General features: G+C 35.3%; 1 protein-coding gene across 1 annotated transcript in view; it reads right to left on the bottom strand.

Annotated features, from left to right (window-relative positions):
* Positions 1-24,106, bottom strand: part of LOC113079115 (A disintegrin and metalloproteinase with thrombospondin motifs 3-like) — an 89,903-nt gene that overhangs the window by 55,921 nt on the left and 9,876 nt on the right. The window contains exon 4 of the mRNA XM_026251322.1: positions 8,089-8,245. Coding sequence (XP_026107107.1) covers positions 8,089-8,245 — 157 coding nt within the window. The remainder of the gene's footprint in view (positions 1-8,088; positions 8,246-24,106) is intronic.

The raw sequence follows: 24,106 nt of genomic DNA, 5'->3' as shown, positions 1-24,106 counted from the left end.
GTTTCATCCGGCAATGGACCACAGTATTTTCATGACAACTTATGAAAATAATTGGATATCCACTTGTATTCGGGTTAATTTATGACAGAAAAGGGCAGGAGTCTTTAGCAAGGGTTAATTATTGAAACTGGCTAGAGAATGTGTGAACAAGTGTGAACATCAAAAGTCCATTTGCTTATTTACGAAAAAGACTGAAATCCTAAAAAATAACTAAACTATACTGAAAATCTACCATGTAAATATTAGAACTTGGCCAAATAACAAAACATTGCTTTCATCATCTACATTGCTAATATCCCTGATCAAGAAATTTTCAAGAGCATCATGATGAAATCTCTTGCAATTGCACATAGATGGCTAAAGACTGCTAATCAGCTAAACTACAGTGTTTTAAGTTGATGCCACACATCTCCAAACAAATGCAAAAATCATCTCCTGTGGTTTTATATATGCCAATTAACACTCTAAGAACTTCCTACTCAGAATTGCTGGTGCAAATCTGACTAGCTTGTGTGTCTTCATATGTCAGAAGTGTTTTTTTTTTTTTTTACTGTCTTTATGTGGGCTGGGAAAGAGTCTAGTTTTCAATTTAGTCCAATGAAAAGTCACTTTAAAGCCTTTTTATTCCTGATGTGGAAAAATATTTATGTTGATGTCACTGACAGCACAATGGAACAGGAGGGGATTTTGGAATGGCTCTTCGAGGGATTTCATTACTCACAATTTAGCCTCTTGCGTTCGCTGCTTAAACACATAGCTTTACTTTGTTGACACATTATTTGTCAGAAATGCCAACTGTACTTGCTTGTGTAGCTTTCACTAAGTGAATTCAAGGTCTAAAAAGCATTGGAGACAACACGGACAATACATTTTAGAACCTATAATAAAATGTCCCCTGCTATGCAGACTACTTGCCTTAAATACTAACATTATCTCATCCAGCCTGATGAAAAATCTGAAACTCCAAAAATTAAATTCGCTATACTGTGTTTGAATTTTGACTACAATATGTTCAACTGTAATTTATTTATTTATTTGTAAAGTGACATTTATATTTACTTTGATTATTTTGACATTAAAGGGATAGGTCAGATAAATAAAAAATAATTTATTTACAAACTTTAAACATTTCTCGGTTTATTACAGCCCTCTAGTTCCTGCAGTAATGACGTCACTAAAACAGTTTTTTGACTAACCTCCGCCCTAAGGAATACACAAAAAAGGGGGCTTGGTCTTGTTGCGCTCCGACGGAGAAGAGGAAGAGTTGCGTTGCGTTTGCGTGTGTTTGTCGCCATGTCATCGGAACGCTGTTATTTTCATCTCAGACAATCATCTTTGTTTGGCCTTCCCAGGGACACTGTACTTTGAGATAAATGGTTACAATTTATTTTTAACTCGTTTCCCGAAAATTATAATCCACATGTAAAACTATGTGCAGCACATTTTGCTGAGGACAGCTTCCTCAATCTCAATCAGTTTAATGCTGGATTCGCACAAAGATTATTTTTGAAAGATGGAGCAGTTTCCTCTTTGTCTGGAGAAGGCATTGTTTATGGACCACAACCGGTAAGTGTATTTTATTATTTAAGTTGGTGCGTTTAACAGTTTCTGTAACTTATTACACAAAGGGCAACACTGTTTAGCTTTGTTATCTAGATGGTAGTGCTGTGCAAAAAATCGGATGCAATTTTCATGCACATCTTGTCAGTAAAGGCGTTCTGTGATTAGTACATAAGTATAATCACATGATAAGTACATCTCAAGCACGTGCGTTCAGATCAGGATTGCCAGGTTTTCAAAACAAATCCTGCCCACTTTCTTCTCAAAACTAGTCCAAAACTAGCCCAATCACGTTTCCCAGGAGGGCAGCGTGTGCTCAGCTGCTGTTGAATCACAACACAGGAACCGCAGGCACAATCAGAACTCGTTACGTTTTTCTGAACGAGGGACTTTATAGAACAAGGAAGTCATCAGCCCATTTTTATGACAGTGAAAACAGTGGTATAAAGATGAGTGAATTGTGTGAAAAATACTGTTTTTTTACACACAAAACAGGAACACGTTATATTGCACACTGTAAACACAATCAAAGCTTCAGAAAAATCAGAAAAACATGACCTTTAAGGATTACGGTTGACAATATATCTCAAATCTCAGTTAAGTCATCCTCAGATAACTCTCTTTATCTCAATATGTCGCTCTCACCTTTCATATTCGGCTTGACATTTTCTAACAACATACCCTTGCACACTGTGTCTAAGGGGCTGTTTTCATTTTCCACCTCTGTTTGTATTGAAGGCTCCCCCAATTCCTTCAAGCTCAGCATGCTCCGTTTCAAACATAAACAACCATTTCCATTCGCCAAATCTGGATCTACCCCTTGAGATGCTATCAGGTCAGAGACAAAAGCTGCTACACTGCTTTCCAGGCCAAATCTGACAGGGATTCTTAGAGGAAGCATAGTCTCTTTCTCTCTTCCTTCGTTTTTGATCTAGCATGTTTAATTTGAAAGAGTAGCAACTGCAGCATGCTAATAGAAGCCTTACCCAGTGCTGTATGCTGAGGCTTTCACCCACTGTAATTGTTATTCACTTTGGTTAAACTCATCTCTCCAGAGGCTGGAGCCAATCTTTACAGCCAGTGACAAATCATCTGAGGAGTAAACTCAGTAAGCTGCAGCAGCCTGGTCTGCAATTTACCCTAAATGGGTTCATCAGTGTTCTGATGTTGTCTGTTCCCCCAGACCTAATGACCTTTCAGATAGATGACTCAGTGGACCTTATCATAAACCCAGCGCAATGTGGTGCAAGTGTTTTTGCTAGTTTCAGCCCGACACAGTTCTAATTTTCCCATCCTGCACAGCATTGTTTAATTTGTGTGCCCATGGCCATGATGGTCTAAAAAAGAAGTGTGTTCAGGCGCATTGTTGTAGTGTTATTATTTTGAGGAACTGAAAATAGATTGCACCATGAACAACTCAAAACTGGTCTAAAGTCTACACTTTTAAAGACCACGTTAGTAGAAAATGCATTTCTGGGTGGGTCCACAACGCGTGTTCACTTTGCTTATTGCACACAGAAAATCAAAGGATTACAGTGTAAAATAATATTATTGTGTAGGCTACATAAATATAAACATCTCATAATGGATAGTCATTGCGTGTATCAGAATTACTCTGATAAAATTAAAGGGGTCATATGATGCTTTTTTAAAGATCATTATTTTGTGTATTTGGTGTAACATAATATTTTGACATGCTTTAATGTTCAAAAACACATTATTTTTCAAATATTGTACATTATTGTAGGTCCTCTATGCCCCATCTCTCTCAAATGCATAGTTTTCTTCAAAGTCCCTCCTTCTGACAAGCGCAGTCTGCTCTGATTGGCCAACTGACCCCGTCCATCGTGATTGGCCAAACACCACAAGCACTCGTCGGAAATGTAAAACCCCTTTCCATAATCACGAGCTTCATCTTTCAAAATAAATGTAAAGACAGTTAACAATGTCCTTAGTTTTACCATCAGTTCAAGTTCATCAGTTCGCATTTGAACAGTCAATAGCAAATACTTAAACTAATAACAAAACATACTTATAAGTAGCTGATTCAGAAGAGCCAGATTATCAAAGCAAAGTCAGAATTACCTCCTCTCCCAGGTTCACGAAACAGTTGTGCCTAAAATGTGTAGTTGTTCTGTTGTAAGTAATCTTAAAGATTCCTAAATGCATCTACTTTCGGAAAGGCCAAATGAAGTGCTTTTGCTTTCGCCTAGATACAGACAGCATCTCCCTGCGGTAACTGAAACCACGCCTTTGCACATTTGAACGGCATTATGCAAATATTTCCACATAGTGATGAAGACGTTGTGGTGGTGTGTTTGAATGAGCTGTTTTTGGGGGGTGTGGCAGAGCCAAGAATATCTCTTTGGATTTGAAACTTTAGTCTTTGCAACTTTACAGATCTTCTTTATGCACCAAGAGCTTGTAACACTCCAAAGAGAAAGGGAAAATTGAAAAATCGCATCATATGGCCCCTTTACCATTCCACGATTTAAATAGTGAATCCACCATTGCACGAGCACAACTCACTCTTAAAGGGAATTGGAGATGAGACCCTGATTGGTTTATTGCATCTTATGCCCAAAAACACACCCATTACTCATTAAGAGAATGGGGGCAACACTTTTAGACCACGCTATGGGAGCGCCTGCGGCATGCGCTTTGGAACATATGCTTAGCTGGTTAAAATAGGGCCTTTTAAAATAGGGAGTCTTTGGAGGGAGACTGAACCTAGATGACGATGGCAGTTTCTTATTTGTTATCGAGAGCGAGAACTCTGTGGCAAGTCTTTCATAATCTCACAGCTGTGCTTCACGTTGTCCCTGTGTCATTCAGAAGCCTTGCTGTCATCCATTACAGCCACAGCAGTGACAGCACAGACACATTAATAAAGCTAAGTGGTAACCATGTTAAGGAGATAATGGTTCCACCCGCTTTTAATACGGTCCTCAGCGTGCTGGAATTTATCTGCATGAAAGCAAAAATTATTAAGAGGCATTTTCTATTCAGTGGCCTTGGGGAAGTCTAACTATCATTCACACACAAAATTGTGTTTATATAACACAGCTCAGATAAGAAAGTGTCATTTAGGGTTTAATCATCCTGCCACTTAATAAATAAACTCAAGTTTTTCTTCTTTTTACACTGTCCACCTGAATAATTTCGACATTTTCAGTTTTGAAGTTGTTGCACTAATTGCATTGCTTATAAACCAAGATACCAAAGTATTGTTTAGCACAATACACTGACTAAGAATCTACCGCGTATACAGAGAATTTTGATTACTTAAATCCGGCTAAAGTCATACTCAAAGTAAACACAAATCAAATGAATGCATGTTGAGTATTCCTATTTTAGTTGCATTATTGAAGTGCAGTATAGACATGTACATGTTGATTTGAAAACTGATACTTTTGAATGTTAGTGTCACATTTACAGCTTAATATGAATGGGTTTTCTAAGTGCGTTGCACCTGTGAGGTAAAGAGTACCGGTATGAGTCATATAAAGTGCATCAACTTGAGTCTTAATTAATAATTAGGGTTGGGTATCATTTTATCAAATTTTATCAATTTCAATTACTTATTATGCTTATCTTTTCCAATTTGTATTCATTCCTAGTTTTGATTCCAATAAGATAAAAAAATCCAATGAAACATTTTTGTATATATTGGTTGCAAGATGTGAAAGAAGTCCGTTCTGGGCCCAAACTAACTTTTCTGCAGTGAAAATACACAGAACGATTCGAGAACGAACAAAGAACAAAACTGTGCACAAGTTCTTTCCCTTCCTGTTCTGGAATTGTTTAAAATCACATAAAAATGTGAACACGGGAATTGCTAGATGGAATCGAAATGCATGTGTCTTATTAAATTCCCGGTTATGGGAAATTTTGAACCAGTTGTACAATGGAACCAGTTCTATAGATGAAACATTACACCTCTTCATTCAAGTGCTCGGTTCACACATGTGCATATCACCAGTTTATCAGTCTTCGGTCCAAGTTGGAACTGCTTCCTCAGTTCAACTTACTGTTGGATTAACTAATACGTCATTTACAGAATTCACATAAAGCTAAATATTGTCAGGTTTTAAAAGTAGTACATAGGAAGTCACAATAGGTGCGATAATGGCAATAAGCTCCACTGGCCAAATAGAGAAGACTTTCCTAATCTTATCAGTAGCATGCTGTGATTATCTAAGCAACAGGAATGAGAGCGTAATCATCTCTGCCTATGGCATGTTTCCCACCTGGGACAATGGAAGGCCACCACATCGTCATGGCAACGGGTACAACCACACAAGCACTTGACTCCTTAGAAAGGACTGAATTGAAAGGAAATCTCAAAAGGTCACGACTGCACAAAGGGCTTGACTTCCCAGAGCTTCCCACTGTTCGAACGTGATTATAAAATTACTTCAACAAAAAAAAGTTGTTTGTGAATTGAAAGTGCTGTCAGTCATTCACATGCCCTGATGGTGGTTTGTAAAAAGGTTTGTGTGATCTGGTTGGGAAGATGCTGTTCAGCAATAATGGGGAGGCCCACCTACAAAGAATGACTTTCTGGCATGCTTTAGTATGCCGTACATTTCCAAAACGTGCTATGATGAATTTGAAACAATTTTAGCAAAATATAAAATGACTTTTCAAAACCTGGTAAAGAAATTCATCTGCCCCAATAAACCAAACATTTACATAGCTCTACTTCTCACTCAAAAGCTTGGGGGGAAAAAATATGAATTTATTTGCTCAAATTATTTTTTCTTTTCCTGGGTTCAATTAAAAAAAATAATATCTAGAAAAAATTATCTACTCTCAAAAGCTTCAAAAAGAAAGAAAGAAAGAAATGTATCTCCAAAAAAAAGGACCAATGGACCAAAATTTTTGATACTAATTCAATTTTACACTTCTCGATTGTAATTTTGATACCACAGCAAAAACTACAAGTCTAACAAATATAAAGTTAATCATTAAAGACAAGTGAATAGTCAGTAAATTAGAAAAAGTGAACAAATTACAAGCAAATTACTATATGCGTGGTTACTTCCTGTTTAAGATAAGATAAGCTCAGTCATTTCCGATCAACTGTCAAAATCAGCTGTGCTATAAGGGCAGCACCCTCTGCTTGGATCTCTACATACTACATTCACAATTTGAATGAAAGTTTTGTTTGTCTAAGAGGACCAAACGTCCATGTACTTTAGATAGTTTCAGGAATTACAAACAAATTAACAAAGTGAATCTGCTAAATTGTGCCACGAGTCATTGCTCTGATTGACGGTGATAAATCAACGGACATAACAAAACATCTGATGAGCCAATGTCAAATAAAGAGCTGTGCATTAAGTGATTCAGACTAAATTCAGAGAAACAAAACTACAGCAGCAACAAGTCTGTTGGCTGAATATATTTAGCATCTTCAACAGTTAAATATAAAAGTTAAAAATGTAGTAGTACTGCAATACATGATATTTTGCCTCTGCAATGCAACTTTCGCCAGGGGAACTCTGCCAAAAACATTTATTTTACGTGTATTTTATCTTCTGCGATGCGAATGGGTTAGTTTTTGGGTTGGTTTTAGTTTTGAGTAGCAATTTGTTGTGAAATCCTGGCAACCCTGTCCATTGACAGTAAAATTAAAATGTGAATTTGTAATAAACTTGGAACTCAAGTTCAGGTAAATTCTTAATTGTTACTCTGATTAGTAAAATTAAAATGTATGACTCTGCAAATGCATTTAAATAATTTTCATAAAAATAACTGCAAACAGCAAATACATTTGTATTTTTATCGTAACTTTTTTTATGGTGCATGAAAGTCAGTTTTAACAATGAAAAGTAACATACAGACAGTGATGCATGTACAACAACATTTATGAAAACATTATATGTGAAGGTAAGTTATTGATTATCAAGAATAACATTATGATGTTGTTTACGAGATAGCATCGCTAAATAGCTATATATATATATATATATATATATATATATATATATATATATATATATATATATATATATATATATATATATATAAAGTCTGAGTATATGGAATTGAAAGTCTGAATATATTCTATATATATTCTGACTTTCATTCTATATATTCAGACTTTCATTCCATATATATTCAGACATTTGGTTTATATATTCAGACTTTCATTCTACATATTCAGACTTCATATTATAAATATAATAATTTCCTGAATGGCTTGCCATAATATATATATATATATATATATATATATATATATATATATATATATATATATATATATATATATATATATATATATTTCTTTTTTTTATGACAATAAGGGTTGCTGACCCCTTCATTACAACGTTTACTTAATTAAATTTATCAATCAACAGCAACAATGGTTGAATAGATCCTATTCTGATTTCAAACACATCAAGAATTATTTACAACATCAGGCAGTGTAAAATCATAAGCCTGAGGTATTCACAGGAAATTGGACAAGGCTAGAATCAACAGATGCACACAAGACTTCAATAATCCAGTGGTACGTACCGATTGGCTGGTAATCCAATGAGATGTCTGAAGGCGCTTGCAATACTGCAGACCTGCGATACACCACATGAACTCTTCCCCTCTCCTCGTGTTCCTGTGTTCCTCGCTCCAGAGGCTCAATGAAGTACTCATCAGAATCAGTGCGAATCATACCAGCCTTGGGAGAACAAGAATAAAATGTCAGAAGTGAAGAGGAAGCTGAAGCCTGTCTTACCAAAGAGCTCTCTAGAGAAACAACTAGGACAGAAAGACAGATTTAACAGTGCAAATTAAATACAGTTTGTTTATTAACATAGGAGACTACTGTCATTACAACAGTAACAATAAATCTCACCGCTAAATGCAAGGCCCCTGACAAAACGCATCATATAGCTAGTCTTGTTGGAAGGGCAAATGCTATATTTATCACTAAACCCTCATTCCCTCATTTACTATTTTCTTTTCACATAACATAATAGTAACAGTTACAACATCTGAAACAAGTACAGAACGCATGGATCACCTTCGAGCATTCCTTCTACTCAGTGTTAAGCAATACGTCATTCATTTTTCAACCTCATAAAAATTCCACTGAATTGTGCTGATAAACACAGTTCAGTGTGTGCCTTCACAACCAAAAATTTACTGGAAGCCCTGATATCTAATGTAAACACTAGAGAGAGTTCAATGTTTGATGCATCAGTGAATAATCAGGCATTGGAATCTCTTCTTTCTTCTCAGCCTCCTATTCGTTTCAAAATCAAAGGCATATTTTATTTAGAAATGCTTTCAGAATACAAAATGCATTACCACACATAGTTGTAAACAAATTTAGGTTTTCCTGCATAACTCAATAAAATAATTTGATTTATCCTTACCTGACTTTATATCACATAATTATTTAGGCTATTGTACAAAATTATTCAGAAATCAAGAAATTAAGGATAATTTGTACCTAAAAAAGAAAATTGAAAATTGAAGAATAGAAAATTACAATTTTATTATTGTTAAAAATGTATTTCTTTTATATTATTTATATATATATATATATATATATATATATATATATATATATATATATATATATATATATATATATATATATATATATATATATATATATATATATATATATATATATAAAACAATGTTTAAAAAGCATAAAGGAGCACTTGAAGGAATTGTATTCATTATGTCAATTTGGACCCCACTGTATATTACTGCATTCTGTGTGTTTCAATTATTACAGAAAATTATCAAGAACTAATAAAGTGAAAGAAAATAGGAAAAGACTGTATGCAAGGGAAATTAAATGTTTTAATATTTTGAAAAAGGAAAACTAAAATATTATTCAAATTCAGCTTTTCTCTTAAATTGCTATACTCTTAGTGTAAGTAGAACCCAATTAACAAAAAGTTGCAAAATAGAAGGATTTTCACCATTAGTCTTCCTTTACCCCACTTTATATTATTGCATGAGTGTTTCAGCTTGTGCAACACATGTGGGAGCATATTGCTAAGTCACTACAAATCTTACTGACATCACGCCAAACCATTTTGACATGCAATATGTGATCAAGCATGTGCATGTGCTCAGTTCTGTAGCGCAACTTCATCCATATGCTCAGCTGTGTATTCGTCTCCCTGCACGTGAGAGGGTGAGTGTTCGAATCTACAGTACTTCAAGTGTGTGTGCTTGGACCGACCGCTTTGCTCTTTTAAAACAGCCTCACAGTTTTACCTACAGCCCCAGAGCCGGCCTCCTGGACACAGAACAGCCTGTCAGAGGCAGTGCTATGGAATGTGCTGGAAGACTAGCGCTCTCTCTCTCTGTCCACTCTCTCTTACTCAAAACTTGGCCATTCCCTCTCAGTGCCATCCTGTGCACTCAAGAACACACAGTTTACCTTTCTACATGACTGTTACCTCCATCCATTTCCAATGAACTCTATGCCTCAATAGCCAGTTTCGGATTATAGGACTTTTTAAAGTGCAAGCAAAGTAGAGGCAGATTCCTAAAGCTGCACAAATGCAACATGTAAATCGCTCTGTAACAATAATACTAGTTATGTATAACAAAAATTAATTACCACTCTTGTTCAAACTGCCCAAGGCATGTAAATATACTGTGCAGTGCATGTGCTCAAGTACTGAATCAGTACCCACCAAACATACATGTTCCAAATAGGGATGTAACAATTAACCGTGAGCCGGTTGAAAATCAATTAAAATATGTGACGATTAAAATCGTTTGAGACGCTAAACAAATCACGATTTAATTAGGGGTAGGAGTTTATATGAATGTATGTCTGAGGGGAACTGCTATCTGTCTATAGAAAAGTTTGGATGGTATTATTTCTTTTCATCTTGCCATAATTGCAGCGCTGATTTGTTTACAGCCGAAACCAAGGAAACGCTTTGAGACCACCTGCTGGCAGAGAGTGAATCTGCATCTCATTCAGCTCGTCTGCTGCTTCTGTTTCATGCAGATATATTTTAAAATGCAGTAGTTGCGTGACTCTAATTTTATTTAAATTAGATAATTATTTAAATAATAACAGTTGAAGGGTTTTAATCAAAACCTCCTGAACTTTCACAGTGTTATCTGCCATATCTTGGAGTATTTGCTTCTTTTATATTGTTTAGAAACTTTTCACAATATATAGCAAACCTTCAAAACTTTGGAAACACCCTAGGCAAAGTGCACAATGTCAGCATAAATCCAGCATAAAACCTAATTTCTTGCCTTAAGCAACTTGCAATCATTAAGAACAACAATTAAACATAATAATGTCAATATATACATGCCAGACAGGCTCTTTTGACAGCTGTAATGACTGATTACTAGAATACATTGACTTAGGTTTCATTTTTGATTATTATTTGGTGACCTTTAGCTTTACTGATTGATTGTCAGTTAGGGTCAGTTAAGGTTAGTGCATAGCAGACCAATTAGATTGAATTAGTTTGAAGTTAGATTTTAGTATTTGCATGTTTTGCATTCACACAAATGCAGCAGCTTTGTACATGGTTAAACAGCAGTTGAGAAAATGCTATGTTATACTCCACTTTTATTAGGGAATTATTCCTGCAATAAATGTGTATTAATTCTCTTTTATTTTAGGTGATTCAAGTGCAAAGATACTTCCTTACAAACAGTCAAGTAGCATGTTGTCAGTGCAGTGACCTGCGGGTCTGCAGGGAAGAGTCATGGGTTTGGAGCTAGGCATGTAACGATTCACTCAAGTAACGATTCGATTCACGATTTTGATCTCACAATTTGATTCGATTCACTTTTTTCTTTTTAACAAAATGAGATTTAAGAAAAATTATAAATATGTCCTTTTATTATTGAATGGGCAAAATGCTGCATTTGTGAAATTTAAATAGAACAGTATAATAATATGCTAACATATTATTATTTGTAAGTCACTTTAGAAATCATCTGCTAAATAACAAAATTTAAATATAATGTAATTAAGAAAAATAATCTACTTCGTTACTTTGTTACTTTTAAATCATAGTTCGTTACTGAGTATGCCCACAATTTGAATTGATATTCACATTTTTGACAGCACTTCAGTAGCCAATAAAAATATCCGATTGTAAACGGACCAATAAAAGTGCTGATATCTGAACCGCTGCAGCGGGTGAAGAGCTGATCAGACAGTGAGGAAGCTCAGCGTCATTTATGGACTCAGAGCTTGGAGAAACAAACCACATGGTAGTGTTATCATAAATATCTATATTTTAATACTGATACTGAAATATCTGACACGGTTCCATTACTCATTTTCCACAGTATCTGAATATACACCAATACAAGCTGCATCTCTCTTTCCTCTTTTGGACAATCAACCATCTCCGGTCAATTACAGTCTGAATGTCTGCGTCATCACTACATTTTGCAGTCATTACAGGTCAAAGCCATCTGATGTTCCATTTATCTACATTAACAGTCTTAACATACTGTATATGGCTCTGAAATCTTTGCTTGAGAAAATTCAGTGTGGTCATATTTTGAATACCTCAGACTGAATTGAGGTCAATTTTATAACTGTGTACTTTTTTTGAGTTCGAAATCAAATTTGAAATCAACCTTAACTGTGCTGTAAGTTACCCTATTTTAACGACACAAATACACAGAATGGGCAAATGTTTGAGATTGAGATTTTTGTAATGGTAATTTGGGGCATAATATTTATATATGTACATAAAAGCCTATGTAAAATGGATTCATCATATAAAGTGAATGTGTCTTTTTAGAAGACTTGGATTAAATCAATTTCAAAGCTTGAAATAATGAGTGCCTTGAAAAACAAAAACAAAAATAGCTACAGCTATATGGCACTATACGGTATGTGGTAGTTTTGCCAATGGTATTGAAAATGATTGTACATCATGAAATCAAAAATAACCCTACTAGCTTTTTTAGTGCACAGTACTAGTCTTGTAGCAAATAGTTGAACCGTGCAAGTCAATACACTGGGAAAACAATTGTCTGCTGTCGCTTCCGGCTCTGGAATGGTGTTCTTGCTCTGATGGAGTAAGTTTGATGGCTTGGCAGAATCCTCTTGTTAAGTAATGATGGAAGGACTGCTGTTTCCGGGTCCAAGCTTCTACTCATTTCACTTGAGAATTCTATCTCAGCAGCCATTTATTAATACTATTTCATTAATATTACGTATTTAAGCTAAGCGTAATTTGTTGTGCACACTACAGTCTCTGCGCTCACAGAGTCTCAGACACTAATATTTTAGATGAATAAGTTTGTTGTTTTTGGGGGGGTGTCTGGCAGAGCATAAGGTCCCAGCAGTGGTGAAGGATGATGTCCGAGGTAACAAGCAGATATTCTTAATGGGGTCCTATTATGCTTTTTAACTTTTAGAATTTTAGTCAGTGTGTGGTGTGAAGGTTTGGGAATAACAAAGATCTTCATAGTTACACATTTCAAAGTCCACTCCAAAGGGATATATATATATCCTATATATATATATATATATATATATATATATATATATATATATATATATATATATATATATATATATATATATATATATATATATTCTATAGATATATATATAATATATTTTTTTATCTGTTTTCAAGAACTACAATAAACAGTTTGTTTGGACTACAGCATTGTTTTCCAAAACAATACCAAATTGATATGGCAATATTGATGCCATCCTACTGAAGTACTGAAATATCACACTGGGACAGCTAACCAATCACAACACATTTTGTTTTTCAGAAGGTGTATGCAATGTTGAGTATGCAATGTTGGAGAGCAAGCATTTGGGAGTTTCTAGAAGCTGAATAAACAATAAAGCTATAGTGAGCCTCTTTATTAAAATACCTGGAATTGAGGAATGATACAACATTATTCACCCAGTATTAATTGATCTAATTCACAAATATCTCAGTTACAGTTAAGTAGAAATGAATTGTACTCAGTTGTGTTTTAGGCACTTAAACAGTCAAGTACATTATAATCAAACATATTTTTATATTAAAATAATGAAAATTTCTGTGCCACCCCAAACTGGCTGCTGGTCCCTCCCAGGCCACCCCAATGAAAAACATCCTGGCTCTGCCACTGTGTATTAAACATCATAAACACGTCTTTTTTGGCAAGAACCAGACATGGGTGTCATTTAAGGTAAAAAAACAAATTAAATAATTAACGAGATTACAATTTAATAATAGCGTCAGAAATGTATAATTATAAAATGTTTCCTTTCCATGATTATTCAAACAGCGAATAAATTATATATAGAGACATTATCACTAACATTGATCTATTGTGAGTTTAAGCACTCTCAAGATTCAAGATTCAAGTTATTCTTATAGTTATTTTTTCGGCTGATTTTCTCAAAAAACAAAACAAAACTATTGTTATAATCACTAAAGCTGTATAAACTGTGAAATTAATCTTACTTTGTACATACATCTGCGCTTTGTTGTTTATGATGAGGGAATTGGCAAGAGTCCGGAATTCAGTCAGCGAACGTGCACACGCTCAACAAGACTGAGTTTCAGCGAGGACTCATCTGAATGCATCTGTTTTGCCACTGCATTCCTAAACTCAACAGATTTGAGTGTGATTGGTTAAAATGTGCAGCACTGTAAAACCACCTAAAATAAAATGCAGCGCAACATGAGAAGATCTTAATTTAATTCTGCATTCAACACTTCCTATTCATATTCACTTTTTTAGCAACAGACGTAATAGATTAAATTTGTTTGTGCAGGGGCATTTTTTTTTGTCCAATTAAGTGGCATTTTTGCCCGAAGTTTTTACAGAGAAAGTCATGTAATTTGTAATGTAACTAAATACTTTTGAAATAAAGTATTCAGAACAGTAACGTGATTACTTTTAATAGGAGTAATCAGTAATCAGTAATTTGATTACATTTTTCAGAGTAACTTGCCCAACACTGTTTATTATTTTTGTGTGCCTGTTGTGACACTACTGTTGGACATTATGTGGTTCTGAATAAGTGTAAAACATAAAGAAAAACACTCTTTATCACCAGTGTTTTATAGAAAGAAAGAAACCACTTGTCCAGTAGACCAAAATTGAATATAAAGTCATCAAGTAGAAATAATTGTGATGTATTTTGTATCTTTATAAATACATATTATGTTCGGTAAATGTTTTTTTTTTTTCTTATGAACAATTAAGTGCCGCACAAAAAACACACAGTCCTCTACAATAAGGCTGGACACTGTGGTGGGGAAATATTACAGCCTATCAAATTCAACAAACTAATGCCATTCCCTATAACCCATTTTTTTCACCCAACAATCATTAAAACATTGAAATCATCTCTGATGTGATGGTGCCAATGAGAAACATGGAGGACACAGGGTGGCCAACACTACTGCTCCTTTAGCCACAGTGCTACACCATCCAATGAGCAGTTAGTTTTGTGGAGTGGACAATCACAGGTGGATGGACAGAACCTCCTGCCTTTACCTAAATAGCAGTCCTCGAAAGGGATCAAGAGTCCTGTGTTCCATCAGTTTAATATCCCCAGCATCAGCGCCCGCCAAGCAGACACAGCTATGGGCCAAGACAAACATATGGGATTCAGCTGAAGGGGTCCAGTTTTCTAAGACGGCACTCCAGTCTAAACTTCTTAAGGAGCTGGTCTGAATGTGCTTTATTTAAAAAAAAAGTACTGGCACTTTCAAAAAAGTGTGGATTCAGCCGACACACTGCTACCTTTCACCCGCCATGTTGTTTAAAGGTGTGTTTGGTTTAGAAATGTGTGTAAACCTTCGTCATCATTACCTGCCATTTTCATCCCTCCTTTAAAAGGAACTTTTACAAAGTTACACCAGTTCATTTATTTCACAGGGAGAGGGGGGAAAAAATGAGAAAAATGCAAAAGTCATCTAACCCATAGAGGAAAAGAGGAATATCTGTATTTCTAGGAAGGAAAATAAATAAATAAACAGAGTGAAGCAAAATATTGCATGAGTACTCTGCACGAGGAAATTAACATAATAATCACATTTACAATGTACTTTTTAGTACATTTTCTTATTTTCAATATCTAAAGCATGCTGGTCACTATACAACATAATGACGAACTTCTAGAAATTTTAATGGATAATATAGATCTTTAGCCTTTAAAAAAAAAGAAAAAAGTGTGTATGTTACAGACATACAGTGAGCAAAGGTAAGTGGTTAAGAAAATCATCTGCAATACTGTTACAACCAATCAAACTATGAAGGAAGGGCAGGAAAAAAAGGAAGAAAACATAAAATAACCACGCACACCAGGTCAGCTCACTGTTCTTCAATTACTTTAATGATGTACAAGCTGTATCTAGTCTGATAAAAATGTCTTACTTATATGTCCACTGACGTTGAAGAAATTAGCTCAATATCACTCAAAATGTGTGGAATAATGTGCAATAATTGTTTTCAACACAGTCAATAATGTCTACATACTTTATATATGCGCCATTACAGTAAGAAAAATGCAAACCACATTTTCCAAAGCCTGATGTATAAACAAGGTATCAGTTTCGTACACTTTCATTATCCCAGCCACAACCTAATCACACTGTAAAACCCGACAAGTTAACTTAACTCAAATTGTTTGAGTAAACCGATTGCCTTGACTGTAATACCCGACAAGTAAACTTAACTCAAACGGTTTGAGTAAACAGATATCCTTAAGTTATGTTAACTCAAACCGTTTGAGGAAACCGATTGCCTTAAACCATTTAAGTTGAAAAAACTAACAGTTATGAGTACTCTGAACTTAATTCAGTTGAGTTCCCTGAAAGAAGATATACATTGCAATTAAGTGATTAAGTGATTAATTGAGCTTTAGTGATGAACACCTGCTGTTAACAAACAGAATCACTGAAGAAAAGAGAGAAAGGAACAACAGCTGACTTCAGACACAGCCTCACTCAAACCTGACAAGTTATGTTAACTCAAACCGTTTGAGGAAACTGATTGCCTTAAACCATTTAAGTTGAAAAAACTAACAGTTACGAGTACTCTGAACTTAATTCAGTTGAGTTAATTGAAAGAAGATATACATTGCAATTAAGTAATTAAGCGATTAACTAAGTGCTGATTGAGAATTAGTGATGAACAGCTGCTGCTAACAAACAGAATCACTGAAGAAAAGAGAAACACAAGAACTACTACAACTGACTTCAGACACAGCCTTAGATGAAATCAACTGAAATAAAATACATGAAATCTCTCAAGATCTGATAAAACAACCCCACAAACAGCATCACCAGCTCCACTTATTAATAACCAGACTGACTTTATTTCTGTCAGACCTCTACAGAAGATCTTATTGAGAATGAACTAAGGTTTAGATGTTGATTTATTGTTTCATTTGAAGTAACCATGTTAGAGATCAGTGTTTGCTTTAGTTGGGCTCTTGACCCTTGATTTCTGTCTTAGTCTTTTCTCTGGCTGTTATAACCATGTGTTTCTAAAACACATTTGTTGTAACTCAAAAGCCCAGAAGAAATGCCATCAGGTGTTCACCTGTACCTACATGTAGATTGTTGTACTTTATAGCTGTGATGATAATTTTTCATTATTATTCACAAATATTGATCTATACAGAGTCTAATCTCTGATTAAACAAATGTGTAATTAGAAGTGGACCTAATAAAAATGACACTAAGAGCCAGTGATTCTGTGATAATCAGTTAATATAAAAATGATTTCATAAACATTTTGTACACATACATTTGTCTTCTATGCCAGTAGCTCGTCAAACACAGACATCAATAATCAGAATATGAACCTCAACAATGGTGACAAAAAAACATGCTGCAATGCATGCTGGGTACTATTGTAGTACAAAACTCATCCATGGCTCCCAGCATGCTCTGCAGCATTTTTTTTTTTTTTATGGTCACCATTGTTGAGGGTCATATTCTGATTATTGATGTCTTTGTGTGACTGTTTGACACTGTAGAAGACCACACTGTTTGGAAAGTCTTTGTATTAACTGATTATTACAGAACCACTGGTTCTTAGAATCACTTTTACTATAACCAATCAAATTACACAACACCTATTTCATCAGAGATTAGACTCCTAGCAGTTCTATAATTGATGATTATCATCACCGATATAAAGTATAACAACCTACATCTAGGTACAGGTTAACACCTGATGGCATTTCTTCTGGGCTTTTGAGTTATAACAAATATGTTTTAGAAACACACAGTTATAACAGCCAGAGAAAAGACTAAGACAGAAGTCAAGGGTCAAGAGCCCAACTAAAGCAAACACTGATCTCTAACATGGTTACTTCAAATGAAACAATAAATCAACATCTAAACCTTAGTTCATTCTCAATAAGATCTTCTGTAGACGTCTGACAGAAATAAAGTCAGTCTGGTTATTAATAAGTGGAGCTGCTGATGCTGTTTGTGGGGTTGTTTAATCAGATCTTGAGAGATTTCATGTATTTTATTTCAGTTGATTTCATCTAAGGCTGTGTCTGAAGTCAGTTGTAGTAGTTCTTGTGTTTCTCTTTTCTTCAGTGATTCTGTTTGTTAACAGCAGCTGTTCATCACTAATTCTCAATCAGCACTTAGTTAATCGCTTAATTACTTGAATGCAAAGTTTTAAAACTTACAGGGTTTAAATCAAGGCTATCTGTTTACTCAAACGGTTTGAGTTAAGTTAACTTGTCGGGTTTTACAGTGCACAATGAAAGGTGAAAACTGCATTTGACATTGGAAATCCTCTCCACTGTCATTCCAGCAATCCCCTGCATGAACCTGCCACTCCCATTGAGGATGAATTGAAAACGGCCACTTGATGCAAACTGCTTTTTTGGAGCAACAGTGTGCTTGATGTTTGCATGAATTTTCAAAGTTCCTGTATGTGGCAAAGCCCAAAGGAACTCAAAAAAAAAGAAAAAGGAATAGTACAGTATGGGACGTCATTTAAAATTTGAAAAGACAAGACAATCAAATCATAATCAGTCATTTTGTTTGTGCTGCTCTGAAAAAAGCACCCAAAGAAAACATATACCCACTACTTTGAGTGGAGGCAAGAGCTGAATGGCTAACTCTAAATAAAACCCAAGTGCTGCTGATGAACAGGCCCCAATGTCTAAAGCAATGACAACAGAAAATGTGGTTTTAAACTGGTCATGATTAAAAGTGTATAAATATATTATTATATCATTAAAACCAACCAAACGCATGCGGCTGAAGTTGCTAGTTTCTGGCCTCTTCTGAAGCAGGCCTAAAGAAATAAGTTGTCTACCTATGCATATCCTCCAACACCTCCCCTACCCTCCTCAACCTCAAACCATATACCAAAACAGCTCAGGGGTCAAGCCTCTGCAACAGGAAAGTCCTCGGCTGAATAAACAAAGTACATCAATAACTATTAGTGAATACAACTTTTGTGTAGGGGTGCACTTCTCAGGGGGAAGCAACTGGCTCGGTTTCTCTCTCAATCAAAGGCTACCTTTTTTTCTGGAAAGGCTTACTCCCCAACATGCCTTCTTCTGTATAACTAAATCATATACAGCCGCTCTTCACAAACGCTTAACAAATCATACTGCAGATGGATAAAAGGCCTTTCTTTTTTAGAGAGGATGAGAGTCTTATTAAATGTAAAGTGGCAATTTGAGTCTAATCCAAAATATCGAAGCATCTGTATTAGTGTTGGGCAGGGTCGTATCTGGGGTTTACGGGGCCCCAGTGCAAGTTGTACCTGTGGGCCCTGTGTGAAATTGTGTAAATAGCACAAATAAATAGAACATAGATATAAAAAAAGTTTTTTTCAGGTTTGTAGATGTCCAGATACACTATTTCAACATAATTTATGTATTTTTTGGTTCAAAAGCAAGAAGAGGCAAAACTCAATGTGGTGTTCAAGGGCTGTGAGATCTCAGAACACAGGGTGAGGGTGCTGAATTAAGCTCTTTCACTTCTTTTTGTGTTTGCATGTTAAATTGGCGAGGTGTATTTGTTTGTTGAGGCACAGGAGGACCCGAAGGAGAACTCAGTTCGGTGTTCGCACATCGGATTTTTGCGTGATCACAGATCTCAGAGCGTGATTACTCTTTGACTTCTCGTGTCTTTTGCTCATATGCTTTAAAATCTCCTGAATGTTTACATTTGCAAGGCTTAAAAACACATGCAAATAATAAGCTTTTGTGATGACGTGCAGCGGTTGCCCATCATTTGTCCAGAGCTTATTTTTAGGCTGGTCTCTGGCAGTCGGTTGAAATCGTCGGGGGGCCCTCCACAGCCGTAGGCCCCTATAATCATCACCACCTTTCACCCCACTAGTGATGGCCCTGATGTTGGGCATATGCTCTATAATCATATTGTTCTATTGTGGAATGTGCAAATCGCCAAAAAAGTTATTATCATGTTAATTTATTTAATTATTTACTTTCTTAGTTTCATAGCCAGCCTAATGTTAGTGTAATCTATTAACTGCAAAGAATCTTTTAGTCAAGTGGATGTCATGTCATAAAATATTTTTAATATGACTGAATTTGTAGTAATTATAATAATTACTGAATTATTATGACAATTAAAATAAACATTGCAAATTATTATTAAATTATCAAAGAACACTGACACACTGACTTCAGTCTATCACAAGTTTATGGATTGCACACTAAACAGTCCTGTTATAATCAGTGGAGCTATCTTCACTGTATGATGAATAAATCTCTTATACTTACATCGCACATGCATCTGCACTTTGTCGTTTATGATAAGAGAATTCGCGAGAGAGCAGAACTCAGTCAGCGAGCGTACGCACTGAACAACAAAACTCGGTGTTTCAGCGATGACTCATCTAAACGCCAATGATTGGCTGTTGCATTCATAAGCTAAACAGACTTGTGTGTGGTTGGTCATAATGTGCAGCAATGTAAAAACGCATAAAAATTAAAAATAATGGAACAAATAAGCCCTAATATTATTTAGATAATAATACAAGCCTAATAATAATAATAATAATAATAATAATAATAATAATAACTGCCTTGATATCATCAAAGGCATCAGCCATAGGTGATTTCTCCGACTAACATCAATACATTATATTATTGTCTATTGGCACAACCCTAATCTGTATTCTCCAGCCGCTCTTTGATGCTTTAGATTGTGCCCTGAGTAATGGAAGTCTTGCCAGTAAAAACAAAGCCTTATGAAATATTTTAGGACTACTGCCAGTTAATTTGCACTTTAAAAACATTCTTTTTGGTGCAGTTTAAGTGCATTTAGAAATATAGAGGTTCATGGAAGGGGGAATTTAGTTTCTTTTACATGGCTAGAGACCTTTAGTCATAAAAACATGAGCAGAACTGAGGTAACAGTTAAAATAAGGACAGCCTGTTATGATCCAAATGTTACCTGATTTCAAGCTGAGATGCTGAAGTTGAAGTCACTCAGTTCAGCCAATATTTGGTGAAGAATGTTTGTGTTCCCAGATGAATGGTTTCTGAGTTTAAACTGGTGTTGGACTGAATATAAGCCTCACCTGAGTTTGCAAAGTTTGAACATAAGGAGTGAAGCTCAAGCTAATGCATCACTTTCCAATGAAAAGCAACAACTTCTTATAGTTCTGTTGTTTCAGAAAGCTAGTTCTACTCTCTCTCATTCAAAACACTTTCTCACACTTGATATAGCTGTCCAAATAGGACTTAAAAAGATTCATCCAACAATTAAAATTCTGTCATAATTTATTCATCCTTATGTCGTTCCAAACCTGTATAACTCTTTCTTCTTTGGAACATTCTTTTCCATTCAGTTTCACTGAACAGGGATTGAAGCTTTCAAGCTTCAGTGGTCATTAAAACATGATAAAAGCACCATAAAATGCCTCATATTTATTGTAAAATATGAACTCATTTTCACTTAAAATCTTGACACCCAACCTAATTCTCAAGAGATTTCATGAGAAAGGAAGCAATGTCGGATTTGTGAACAAAACATTATTTTGAGTAGAATCTGTCAAAACAAAATGATAAATTGATCCAATTCTCAATTTCAACTTGTTTACTCTGAACGGTTAACAGCTCTCTGGAGGGGAATGTTATCACTGAATGATGCTGATCTTTTTGTCACACAACACTTGAATTGCTTCAGATATGAGTCATTCAGTCCACTTTTATTGTAGGTCCTTCTTTTTGAAGCTTAAAAGCTTCAGTCCCAATTATTTTCAATGCTATGGAACAGGGGACCTGCACAGTCTTCAGAATCTTTTGTGTAACAAAAAAAGAAATAAAGTCAAAGAGGTTTGAAAAACATGAGGTAACCGTTTACCAGTTATGCATTAAATCAGCAAGGATATCTGTTGAGTCGTCTCTGTAAATGGGATACAGAATTCCATGTATGTGCATCCACAGAGTCTTCCACTATTCTTAGTCCACTTTTGCTGCAGCCATGTGAGGATAGAACGTTTTGTTTTAAGGTTATAAAGGCATATCACTTTGGCCAAAACATTCTGTTCTTCAATTCAATATTAAATTCTCATCCTCAGTAAATCTTTTTTGTTACTTTACAGATTGTCTCTAAACACTGGCGGTTACAGATGATGAGAGTCTGGAGCGTTAAGAACAAGGCACACTGAGTGATCCAGTGAGTAAAGTGTGTGGCACACACTGGTACGCCAGAGATGTCAGAGAGCAGAGATGTGTTTACTCTTAAAACAGCGTACACCTACTTGTGGCAGATCATGTCTCATACGGTCACTGATACTTCTGTTTGATGCAGGTTGTACTTCCACTGTGTCTGAACTTGACTAAAGAAATGACCATTACAGCACAGTCCTCCTCTCAACTGCAGCTCCACAGTACATCCTACATCCTAACCAGTCTCCTTCCCCCTTTACCACAACTGAATGTACAGCACCAAAGCAAAAGAAATCATTTGAAATAGGATTTACCACAAAATACAGTAATGGTAGGAAAACACTGTTCAATTGCCAAACAGGCTACACACAAACAGAGCATTCCAGTTCATGAACTAATGAGTTATTTTAAAGAATCACTTACAAACACAAAGATTCACAACTCCAGAGTTACTTGTTCGAATTAGTCTGCTATCATTCACTTAATGAACTCCGTGAAATCCATGTATCCATCTAAGCACTTACTGAATCAACATATGACAGACTATAACATCTAGTGAGAAAACATGTCTCATGAGCTACATAAACAAACAAGCAAACAGCTTGAGCAATGTCATCCAAATCATAAACGAATGACTCACATGAGGATCCTTTTAAGGAATAATACACAAAATATTTACAAATTAGTAACCTGTTTGAATCAGTTTGACAAATCCTTGACTGAATGAGTGAGCATGCATGTATACACACATACTCATCAAGGCTGCATTTATTTGATCTAATTTGATAATAAAAAATGAATATTGTGAAATATTATTACAATTTCAAATAACTGTGTTCAATTTTAATATACTTTTACTTGTAATTTATTCCTGTGAATTGTCAGCAGCTATTACTCCAGTCTTGAGAGTCACATGATGCTTCATTAATAATTCTAATATGCTGATTCGGTGCATAATAAACATGTCTTATTATAAATGTTGAAAACTGTTGTGATGCTTAATATTTTTGTTTAAAACTTTTTTTATTTTTTATTCTATTCAGCATTTATTTGAAGTAATGTTTTGAAACAAAACAATCATTCTCTCTTTTGATCAATTTAATGCTTTATTACTAAATAAAAGTATTATTTTTCTCAAAAATTTCTTATATTACTTTAATCTATTGTCATACTTAGAAACACAATAATTGTGTATAGTTGTGTGTTGTTTACTGCATTTTTTTTTTTTTATTCCTCTAGGTATTTAAATATAGCTCTAGATATTCATCCTATATGAGGGTGCCACTACATGCTCACTAGGTTTTGAAACAGAGCAATTCAGTTATTAGAGGAATTCAAGACATGATGGGGAAAAAAACAGAGAAGTTCAAAGTCATCTCAGCAGTGAAGTGGATCTGAGAAAGGCTGTGAATATGTAAGATTGTTAGTGGCAGTGTGGGCAGAAGAACACAGACTCCTCTGACCATTAATGTCATTATTCTCCTGACAAAGGTACGAAGGGGATGAAGTTCTGGCTCAGGGCCAGCCTCCTGTGTGAAGCTCAGCCAGGAGTTCAGTAACGCAGCCAGCTCTGATAATCAATGAGTGGGGAGCCTCATTCAGCGCCCTGGCCACAGAATACAGCAGTACGCATTAAAGAGGCCAAGCTATGAGTGACAGAGTTGTAGATTAACAGAGGATAATTCCTATTGCTTTGTGAAAAGGGTTGCAAAATTCCGGGAATTTTCCATACTGGAAACTTTCCATGGGAATCAACAGGAATTTATGGGAATAAACTGGAAAATTGCAGGAACTGGGGACTTAAATGTAGTTGTGAAAAATTCTTGCAGCATAATCTTGGTTAAAACAACTTGATTTAATACAATTTCAGTTTAATTTCTTACCTACACATTGCTCAGTAACTTGCACACTTACTGCAGG

Source organism: Carassius auratus, chromosome 5 (assembly GCF_003368295.1).
Source record: "Carassius auratus strain Wakin chromosome 5, ASM336829v1, whole genome shotgun sequence".
Classification (NCBI taxonomy): Eukaryota; Metazoa; Chordata; class Actinopteri; order Cypriniformes; family Cyprinidae; genus Carassius; species Carassius auratus.
The sequence above is the reverse complement of the archived record's forward strand: the minus strand, read 5'-3'. Positions and strand labels throughout refer to the sequence as shown.